This window comes from Chiloscyllium plagiosum, unplaced genomic scaffold (assembly GCF_037043375.1).
Source record: "Chiloscyllium plagiosum isolate Xiang-an unplaced genomic scaffold, Cpla_swu_hap1 HiC_scaffold_21, whole genome shotgun sequence".
Classification (NCBI taxonomy): Eukaryota; Metazoa; Chordata; class Chondrichthyes; order Orectolobiformes; family Hemiscylliidae; genus Chiloscyllium; species Chiloscyllium plagiosum.
In genome coordinates, this window is record NW_028270159.1 from 22958635 (window position 1) to 22970754 (window position 12120).

General features: G+C 35.3%; 1 protein-coding gene across 3 annotated transcripts in view; it reads right to left on the reverse strand.

Moving 5' to 3' along the window:
- mvb12ba (multivesicular body subunit 12Ba) overlaps positions 1 to 12120 on the reverse strand; it is a 177304-nt gene that overhangs the window by 43639 nt on the left and 121545 nt on the right. For all 3 annotated transcript variants that reach the window (XM_087998404.1, XM_043720219.2, XM_087998403.1), the window contains exon 8: positions 365 to 420. In XM_087998404.1, coding sequence (XP_087854530.1) covers positions 365 to 420 — 56 coding nt within the window. The remainder of the gene's footprint in view (positions 1 to 364; positions 421 to 12120) is intronic.

Here is a 12120-nt window from a genome sequence, read left to right on the forward strand (position 1 = left end):
CAAAGTCACAAACATATCTGGTAAAGGGAAATTAAACCAGTCAAAAATATTATTGGTTAAAAGTTAAACTTTTTGATTTGTTGTCTCTGCAACTGATTCAATGTTTAAGTAAATAATGAATGGCAACCTTTGCTCTAAGTGCAGTATTGGCACCAATAATTTCCTCACTATCTGGAATGCACTTTTTCTGTATGAACCAAAAGTTATTCTTTTTTGTGTATCTTCAGCATACTTTGAAATTCTTATTATTGCATGGCACATATCTGTAACTTGCTTTTAATAATTAGGGAAAAGCAAGATTCAGGTTCGTAATTGGTCTTAGTTTTGAAAGAGTAACAGATTTTAGTTACAGTGACACACTTACTGCTTCAATTGCGCTGGAGAATCTTTCTGAAATAGTGAAAGGCACACCATCCATTGCTGAAATAGACAAAAATAGGTAGTTAGTTCTTAATGATGCTTGCTTAAGCTCTTACGTTAGAGACTGACCGGGCGCAGTCATGGTCTGCCATGAACAAAGTTATGAATACCAAAATAGCTCTGGTTTAAATTAGTTCAGCTAACAGATACTTCTTCAAAATATACATCCAATGGAAATTTCCCTCACACCTTAAAGGTGATAGTTTGTCATATACCAGCCAATTAAATTTTATCAATACAAATCTTCATTGTTAAGACAAGATATGAATAGTTTAAAACTTGGTACAAAATTCTTTCAATGTTTGGTTGAGTCTTGAAAAAAGCTTTTTTTAAAAAAAGAACGTCCTATTCAATTAATTGTTCTCAAACATGGACTGTTTGGAGAGAAGCAATGAGTCTGGAAATGCAACTTATTTAGTAGCCTGATCCTTGCACTGTTTAAGTGTTAAAGCTGCTGGTGCAACTTTGACAATACAAGCAATTCTTCCAGAATGCAACAGTTGCATTTCTGTGCGACCCTGTTATACACGAAAATCGCGCAATACAAACAACACTCAAAGTGTTGATGACTCAAATCACATTATAGCCAACGCACTTTAAAAGTTTGCACTGTAGAATCAGCTTTCTCTATTAATCCAACTGTGTTACAGCCAACTTGCGTTAACAAAAGACATGTTATAGCAGAACTGACTGTACTGCAAAATGAAACATCAGATAGAGGAATTTGCAACTTCTTTGGTCACTCCAAAGCAGAAGGTAACTGTGGTTAGATTTATAAATTCTATGCTGCTTTAAAACAAAACCCAAATGTTGCTGCCTATGCTCTTGTTTTTTTCTCTATGAAATTTTCATGAGGAAACATGATATGCCAAAACATTTCATAGTTGCAACAGAATATTGTTAAATAACAAGGAAAACTATTCAAAAGTACCATGACCTTGATCGACAGACAAGAGTCATAGATCCCAAGTAATGCAATTCCTATCAAAATATTAATGATGTTATTGTAGAACAATGTATTAGGAGACCACCTGCATATAAAGCTTGTCCCTCAAGCACTCATTAGCCAGGAATTTAATAAGAGTTATTGGGAAATGGCCAACCATTTTGATGGTTAGCATGAAAGCTGACATTGATGATTTATGAGTGTATGGCAGGGAATTACTAAAATGTCCCAGAAATTTATATTGAACAATAAGGCTGAACTTCAGTAACTATCTGAAGCATCTCAATTCTGATATTATGCTTTTCTTTACAGAAATAGCATCCTGTGCTAAAGTGGAGGTATGCACACTCAGTCATGCAGGACAGCCAACATGAAGTAACACTCAATTGGCAATAAGTTGAAAAGCGAAGATACACTGAAAATTTCAAAACCTTTTCTCCTATCCATAAAACTACTGAACTGATCAATTATATATTCATATTAGTATTCCAAAACAACACATGTAAGCAAAATATTTATCACAATTATACATGATGGCATTGTGTTATTTCTACAATCTACCAATAGTAACTTTAAGACTGGCAATTGATTATCCAAAGTAGAAAATCTTTCATTTTTTACAAGTTACAAAAAAGAAAATTAGTAATTTACTAAAATACATTGTTAAATCTCACTCATAATATTTTACTTACTTAAATCCAACTAGAGCAAATTCATACTACCAAATGCACACATTACTTAAAAGGTTTCTCAATTTAGTTAGGGCAAACATAAGTAACATAGTCAATACTTATGTAAAATATATTTTGCAGAAAAGATATCTGCCCATTTAAAGCAAGCATTATGCTTCTGAAAAAATTCTATCAACATGACAGTGACTGCCAACAAATGAAGGCAACATTTGGTCTAATGTGGCATCAGAAATTCCTGGCAAAAGTGAAGTTAATGGGGATCAGAAGAAGAGCCACAGACAGTTAATGTTAGATCCGGCACAAAGAAAGATGATTTGGTTGCTGGAGGCCAATCATCTCAATCCCAGGACATTTTAATACATGTTTCTCAGCGTAATGTCCTAAATCCAACCATTTTCAAGTATTTCAATTATTTTCCTATAACAAAATTGGAAGTCTGGACATTTACTGATAATTTATTGTGTTTGATATCACTCACGATTTTGTATATATAAGCCAGTCCTTGCCCACATGCAAATAGACCTGGATGATCAGACTTGGACTAATAATTCAACAAACAACATTCACATCACACAAGTGCCAGGCAACTATCATCTCCAACAAGTAGAATCTAATTAACTAACTAAATAACTAACAGTCAAAATCCTGAAACCCCTCCAACCCAAAATCAGTGAGAGGAAACAACACCATTGGATTGTTCAAAAAGGTGGCTCACTACTACTCATCAAGGGCAATTAGGGTCATATATAACTAACTATCTCAGTGAAGATCAGAAATGATCAAAATAACAATAGTTATATGAACTTATTTTCTACACAGCACACTAACTTTAAGATCCGCATTACTCCATGCAAAAACAATGGTATTAAATGTTGAAATAAAAATGCAAAAAGATGGTGAACCAGGGCAGAAGACTGTAAAAATAAGCTAAAAGTTTAGAAAACTATTGGGACCTATCCAGCAAAATCCTGCATGCACTTGTAATTATTTTAGTAAAGCACTAATACATGGTGCATTACACTTAGTTCATTCACCTAGCACAAAGGATGAAAATAAGGACATGCCACAGGCTCGCCATTTTAATTAGCATTCTACCAAACAAATGAGCTTCAAAAGAGCTGTAATTAAACAGGGCTGTAATTAAGTATATGCCCTTTATCATAATGATCATGGTTAAAAATGGCAAGTAGCATGAAACTGTATTATTAATCCTGTAACCTCACACTGAAATGAGTGTACATAGAAATCAGCATGTCAAGGCTGTCAAATTTTAACACCGTCTTTGTTGATATATAAAAAAAACCATCCAGAGATAGTTCAGTGCATTTGATCAACAAATTCAGCAACGTGAACTTTTCAAAAGATATATAAAATTCAACTCTGAAAGAAAATATTTAATAGTCTTTTTAACATGAGCATGGCAGAATTCCCAAAGACATTATGGTAGAAAACAATTTATTTTAACCAGTTCAGAAGCACATGAAAAGGATGACCATTTGTACATTTTTAAAATCTGAAGTTCTCTTCCATTCAGATGGCTGCCCTTGGACAGCAATATAACAATCAATGCAAAACACCACATATAAAATGGTTAAAAAAAATTGGTTCATGAGCAAGAACATCTACATAGCTAGTTCTTCTGTTCAACAGCCATTATGGAACTGGATGGATATATGAGTATCATCCACACTTGCTGCTTTCAAACTTTTAAATATGGAAGTCAATTATTTGGCTTCATTTAATATGGTCGGAAATATAAGAAGATTACCCTTCCAGTTTCATAAGTCATTGAGAGGTGTTACAGTACAGAATCATCAGAATGATACAAGAAGGGTTAAATTGCAAAGACAGGTTGCATAAATTAGTTTGTATTCCACAGATTGTGTAAGGTTGAAAATTTATCGACATCATGATGCTTATAACGACAAATGATTCTATGAGCTAGATACAGTTATACCGGTACGAAAAATCCAGGACAAGAAGGTATAATCTTAAAATTGGAGTTCGGTCATTCTGAAGTCAAACTAGGGGAACTTCTTTTCTTACACAAAGGATGGTGACTGAGGAATTATCTCTTCCAAAAGGCTGTGGATAATCGGGTTATCTGAAATTTCCAAAATTACATGACACATTTTCATTGGCATGGGTGTTGAAGAGCATGTAGGTTACAGGAGTTTGGGGTACAGATCAACCACGAATGGTTTGAATGGTTAAACAGACTTAAGGGACTGAATGACATTCATATTCCAATGCACAGAAGTTGTAAATGAATCAGTGGATAATATGTTATCCATAATAGTCTGATTAAAATTAGTTCAAATTATAACATAAAAATAAGATTATAGTATTTACATTAAAAAATGCAGATTCCAAGGCAACTACTTATTAGAGGATGAGCTCAATGTAGTGACTCTGAAAAGGAACATTGGTCATTTAGAGTTAATTAAACCAGCAATGCTCGTGTTCTTGCTTAGAAGGCAAGGAGGAGAAAAGGAAGATATTGTCTTGCTGCCGTGGCATCAGACATTAAGATTACACTAAAAGCATAAAGTACATTCACAGTTCAAAGGTTTTGTGTACATAACTTCCCTTTTCTTTTGCCTCTCATTGCATAATTACAGAAGATGTTTCAACAGTGAGTGGAGCCCAAAACAATGAGTCATAAATGTAATAAATTTATAAAAGTGGTTAGAATATAGGAAGTGCTGTCATTGAGTGATTGAATATCATAGGCGTGTTTAAGGGGTACCTCGATCGGCACATGAGAAATAAACAATTCGAAGAACATGCTTGTAGGGTCAGCTGTGAGAAGGCTTATCTGGAACATAAATGCCAGTCCAGAACAGTTGGGCTGAATGACCCATTTCTGTGCTGTGCACATTTTCTTCAACTGTATATTATACATAGTAACCAACTGAAGCTAGGGGATTTTACTAAAATTAAAAAAAAATAATTAAGCACAAATAAAAAAAAATCATTCACTTTAGATTTTTTTGTCCCCAAATTGTACTTAACAGGAACTCAACATTCATAACCACACAAGTCATTTAAAAATTATAACGCGTTAAACATTATTTACCTTTTAAAAATCTTGCCCAACGGTTCAACACGAATCTAGCTAGAAAAAAAAAAGCAGCCCCTTCTTTCTGAGCTATTAATGTTTTCCAAGCTAATCTTAATTTTAAATGGTGTAAAGCTCAAATGCACTTCTTTAAACACGATTACAGAACATTGTAAACAATGAAGAACAATGCGTTTTCCATTATAATTTTGCACTGCATCATTTTAAATTAAATAGTCATGAATGATGGAAGCAAAGAACAGACTCAGCAAAGCTACTTTTGGATCATTGCTTTATTAATGGTAATGTCAGTAAAATGAAAAATGCTAACATTGTCATGTGTAGCTACCAGGTGTAGATGAATTACTTCTTCAGTACTCAGAGGGTTACAATTCCACACAGCACTGAACACTTCTATTGTTGTACACAGAGAAATTCTACACGTCTACTGAAGGAATTCAAGTGCAATGCGTCACAAATTCCTGCACTCAGTCTCTTGTGCAATGAAGTGCAAAATACAGAGTTGTCATCCAAAAGTTAGGACCTATTAGCTTTTTGAGCTTTGGGCAAAATTCTCATCCACAGTTACATTTTCATTGATTTTCTTGCCTGTAGAAGGTTGTAGATCTGTGTATTTACAGCAATCCAATGAAAAAATATGAACAGCTTGATTAACATCAATACTGTTTGTAAAAACAATCGTTTGAAAATCTTTAAAATCCAACCTTTCTTTCCAAAAATAATGCACTGACGTACCTTGCTTTAAAATATATTGCAAGGCTGTTGGCCCTTAAATTAAATAGGATGTTAATATATGAATTTTTGATCTGTTAGGTTGAAATGCCCCTTTGCACTATTTTAATGTAGGTGCAATCAGTTTAACTTAAAATCGGTTAATGCCTCTGTTAAAATAGCAGAGGAAATTATTTCAGACAAATGCATTCAACAACTTGTATGCTGGCTTTCTACAGCGTAATTTCAGGGTCAAAGTTTTAAGTATCCACTTAATGCACAATTTCCAACATAAAATTTGAACCCATGGTTCCCACTAATCTGACTCATTTTTTACATTACCTTTAATGAACATATACTTGATTGCTTTATCAAGTAAAAGGTCTCTTTCTTTAACAGAGTTCAGTGTTATAATGGCTTACTACATCACTGCTTTTTTATAAAATTGTTAATTTTGAGAAATCAACTATGGCATGATACTGTAAGATGGAATGACTTCTAAATGGGGGAAATACATTATGTAATTTTTCCAGTCAAATTGAAATTCAGCACATAAACCGTCTATTAATATTTTTCACCTAAAACTGAATAATAAAACAATGGCAACAGCTATTACAACTGAAGAAGGATACAAGTGTTTTATATTTGGTATGAATGAATGATACAAGTTACATGATTGAAACAGAACAAATAAAGCCACAAGTCATCCAATGCAACAGATCCTTCAGCCTCCTAAGTGAGCTACAAATTTGTACAAAATGAACCAACAATTGTTCTCACAAATACTTCAAGAAAACCAAAATTCAAACTTGCAGTTGATGAATATTAGTTCACAAATCATACAAAAATTCCTGCTGAGCAAGTCTTTAGATTAATATCCTTGCATTTTGATTACAGTTAAGTGCTTCTGATACTAATCCTACTGCAATCAGCAATCTAATTAAACTGTTGTTTTTTTTAAAAAGGCATTACTTCAATAATCTAGAAAGCTATTGAGCTTATTGATTGCAGCTTTCTAAACACAAAAGTATGTTAACAGGCAGTTTACTTAGCATCAACAACCTGCTTGTTTAATAGCTCCAGGAGTCCCAAATTGAAATTAGTTTATGTACTGCATCCTGCCACTTTGCATATAAAAATTAAACCCTTTGAAATTACAAGGACTAATTAGTTAAAACCATATCAAGGAACCGTTTTTTTTCCCCCCTCACTGCTACCCATTGGACCTGAAGCACAATGCTGTGCGTGGAAGTTTTCAAGGCCCAGGAGAGGAGCTGCTGCTCCCCAACCCAATAGATTGCTGTGACATGACAAATAAGCTCTGGCCTGACAGCAGCTCCAAGACATATTGTAGTTTATTTTGTCGTTTGGGCTTGCCATCTGTGCCATTCCAACTGAGGCCGTCTTTACACGCTGTTCCAAGTGCCTTACGGAAGTCCGTAGTCCCTGAATAGCTCCACAGCCAAAGCTAGTCATTAGTCAAATTGTCTAATGAGGGGGAATAAAAATTGCCCCCTATCCTGACAGGAAAAATTTTGGTGTTGCTGAAGCTTGTGACCCGTGGTATGAGAACTGATGATAGCAAGCTTCTATTTTCAGATTAGTTTAATGACTTCTGCTCCTTATGATAATAATATGGTGCTGTGGACATGTATCTTTTGTACAGAGATGATCATGTAAAACTAACCAACACAGTGCGAAGTAATCAATTCAAGAAATACAAAGGAGAAAAAAAATAATGTGTTACACTTCAACCTCATGCTTCAAAATTGAAAAGATAAGTGCAGCCCCATAAGCAAAATGATTGGTAAAACAATCTGTGCAAATTAAATCTTGACATGACTTCTAAAATGCTGCATTTTTGAAGATTATTTGAGTACCTCTATACACACATCCTTAAAATGTGATTATTTTGCATTCAGGCTTGATGTGATGAAAGCCTTTACAGATGATCTAAGACCTGTTGACCAAAGCAAGCAATTTGCAACTCCTTATCTCATCAAACTGAAGAATAAAGAGCGACTGCTGTATCCGCGGGCCTGGTTACCATGGTTTGTTACCTGCTGTTTACTGCAGCCTGAACTTATTACATGGAACATTCCAGAACCAGGGACCAGGGGGCTGCTGGGGAGGTAAATCGCCCATTTAAAATGAATGGGTTGTTACTATCCGTGGTAGGTCTTGGAACGTATCCCCGCAGGTAAGTGGGGACTACTGTATTTGTTGACTGCATACTGACTTTTAACCAACTAAGATTAGTTCATTCATTGCCAAATCTTGGACAGAAAGCAAAAATAAAGAGGGAAGTAAATGGGATTAAGAGATTTAGTTAAGAAAAACATCAACAAAATTAAAAAGATCTCCACAATTACTAAAATCTGAATAAATGAGCCTCCACATTTGGAAAAGTTAACTTCAATGCCAGATTGTTTGGCAGTAAACATCATGTTATTAAAATCTTAATTACGTTGAAGTCGACAAGCTCAGCTTTTTCTAGCATGCTTTGTAGATTAAGTATCACACAAGTACTACAACTTCATGCCATTACAATTGCTTTAGCAAGACAGTCTTAGCAAAGCTTTTGGAAGAGCACAGCACTGACTTCCTAACTTTCAGATTTAGCTGTACTCATGCAATAAACAGATATTAGTATTCTTCAAACATACAGAGTGCCACTTTACAACATTTTTTTAAACAAAACTACAAATTCCAGTAAATTAGAACTCTGTTAGTTTTTTTTTAAAAGTCCACAATGTAGGTACAATGGCAACTTTCTTTTGCTCATAATTTCTATTTTAGGATTTCCAAATTTAACCTTAAATTTTCCTCCTTACTTCACGAGCAATGTAATAACTAAGGATTGAAAAATATCCTGTTCAGAAGCATTGCAAGAATCTCAGATTAGTTCCATAATGCATTAATTGCACGTAAATATCTGTTCAATTTCACATTTAATACCAAAAGAAAAGCCCAACCAACCATGTTAAACTACAGATTACTACAGATAAAGACGCTTATTAGACCTCAGCTGGAGTACTGTGCGGGTGCCACATTATTGGAAGGATGTGAATGCACTGGAAACAACAGAAGCAATGTACGAGAAGGGTTCCAGGAACGAAAACTTCAGGTTATGAGGCAAAATAAAATATGTTTGGACTGTTCTTGCAGAGAAGGCAGCTGAGAGGAGGGGTCCTCAAAATTGTGAGCAAGCTGGACAAAGCGGATAGGGAAAAGTTGTTCTTGCTAGTAAAACAAACAAGAACAAGATGACATGGATTTAAAGTGATGTACAAAAGAAGCAAGGATGAGGTGAATAATGCTTTTTTGCCATGCAGTGAGTATTTAGGTATGGATTGCACTGCTTGGAAATGTGGTGCAGGCAAGTTCAATTGAAGATATTCAAGAGGCCAGTGGATGACTATCTGATTAGAAATAGTGTGAAGAGTATGGGGAAAAGACAAGAGATTGGCATTAGGCAATCATGTGTGTTCGAAGAATCAGTGCAGGTATCATGGGTTGAATGGTCTCTTCCTGCACCATAACAATTCTGTTATTCTGAGATTAAGAAAGAAAGTATTTTGAGCATGTTATCACCACTTCATTGATAACAGCTAAACAAACAATCCAATTAAGACTTGACTGCAGTAAAAAAAACACTGAAATGATAAGCAACTTAATCACAACAAAAAAAACTCTAGACAGAAGTATTTTGATACTGAACCAAATGTTAACAGTTCATCTAAATTATCCATGATCAATTACTGGAGATTGCCATTAGAGTAGGATCTAAGAGAATACCAAATGGGATTGTTCTCCTTGGAGAGAAGACTGCTGAGAGGTGATTTGACAGAGGTTCTCAAAATTGTGAGCAGAATGGACCAAGAATTTAGGGAGAAGCTGTTCTTGCTTGGTAAATACACAAACACTCACAAAATATTATAGGGATTAAGTTTCCTAAGGCTAATTCAGGTCTCACCGTCAATAATTCAAATGTCTTGGTAATAAGGAATTCAGTGAAGTTCGACAATCTGCTTAGACAACTTTCCAGCTTCATTGTGATGTAAAATTCTGTCATACATAACTCCACATAGTCGGCTGACCTCAGTTTTATTTCAAAAATTTTTATCAGTCTGAATTAATAATTATGATCTTTTTGTCAGAATTCCAATTAAACTTCACTGACTTCTTCAAGGATGTTGCAAAATAGCAATTACGAGCTCAATTTGAAAACTATAATTCTTTAAAAAGAGAATTTTCCTGTCTTTCAACTGAGTAATGACTGCCTGATTTAGATAACTTTTTTCAATACCGTTTTCCCTTCCAGATCATTACATTAGGTTATTTCATTTAAAATTTGCCTTTCTTTTTGCAAATTCCACAACTTATTTTCAATTCTGTGACCTTGAAAATTCAGTCAGTCACTAACCCAGTTTATGAGCATTTGTAAAATCACACTTCTACCTCCATTTTACTTCTGTATCTTCAATTAGATTACTTACAGTGTGGAAACAGGCCCTTCGGCTCAACAAGTCCACACCGACCCGCTGAAGCGGAACCGACCCAGACCCATTCCCCTACATTTACTGCTTCACCTAACACTACAGGCATGGCCAATTCACCTGACCTGCACATTTTTGGACTGTGGGAGGAAACCGAAGCACCTAGAGGAAACCCACGCAGACATGGGGAGAATGTGCAAACTCCACACAGTCAGTTGCCTAAGGCGGGAATTGAACCCGGGTCTCTGGTGCTGTGAGGCAGCAGTGTTAACCATTGTGCCACCGTGCCACCCACCAATCTTCATCTTTGAGCCACCAGCACCACAAGAGTTTTACTTTAAAAAAATATTAGTTTTATCCTGTCCTCTTCTCCTACTTGAACCCAGCAACTCTGCATATTTCCATTTAATAATGCTTTTAACTGTTCATTATATTTCCTCAGATTAGCTGTGAGAATCGAACTTGGAACTTAGAAAACAGAACTTGGTGTTTCAAGTGTGGAAAGTCACGATTCTTCCTAATATCTTATGCATGACAATTATTTTATTATTGAAAAATGTCTGTATATGACCTATTCCTCTACATCCCAACTCATACAAACACTAGCCTGGATCGTTGGAGACCAGGCATGCCCCCTAGAAAGATAGTTGGGATCCTTCAGAAGTCTTAATGCACTGACTCAATGGGAATTGCCTGAAAGGTTGAACTTCCAAGTGGACAATTGCTCTACACGCTTGGGAGTCTTGTAAAATATTTTAGTCTGAACAGTTCTGATCTATTAACTAGAATGGATACCTATGAAGACAGAAAAAATCTTTTGTAGAACTCCTCGAACCCCAATCCAACTTAACGAGACCCCACAGCCAACTACTATTATGAAGTTGAAGGTTGTACTGTACCTTTAAGAGAGAGTGAATGCTGTTTTGCACGGGCAGCTTACAAGCACCTGCCATATATGACTAGCTAGCTACTGGAAAACTGAAAATACATAACATTTGGCTGTGAAATCAATACCCGGGTTGGTTGCTATTTTGACAACGATTTGAATTTAACCAGTTTAAATTATGTGCCAGGACACAAAAACCCAATCGATTTTGAATTTATTGTTTTGCCAATATCAAACCAATGAGATGATCTGAAGTTGGGGGGATGGATAAAAGGGGCAGGCAATTTGAAAGTTAGACAGAGTAACTGCCATCAAGAAAGACTGCCATTCAAAAACACACTCTCTATCAAAGGTACCTTTATCATATGAAAAATATTTGCAGTAAAATATCTTCAGCCGAAAGAAGAAAGACACAGACGACGACAGCCTCTGTATGGTTTTGAAATTAAGTTGATGTAATTTTGATACTTTTTTTTTATTGGAACAGTATACTATTATAGAGTTGGAGACATAAAATAAGCAGTTAAAAGAAAGGGTGCTTCGAGTTGTAAATAGTTGTTGTTTAATATTCACTTTTAGAGTTATGGAATAAATTGATATTATTTTCTTTAAATAGTGGAATGTGGCTGTTCTCTGTCACTCATACTTTAACAGATTACAATGGGAGGTGAGCTTTTCTGGGTTTAATTAACAGAACAGTTCACCGCCATGTCGTAACATTACCCCACTCTGTCCAACCATATGATCTGATCCTACCTGACACTAACACCAGACCCAATATCTACCTCATCTACCATATACTCTTACACCTTCATCTTACCCACCTTACTCAGTTATCCACTTAAGCACCCAACCACTCTACTGTAATGGTGGAATATTTAAAC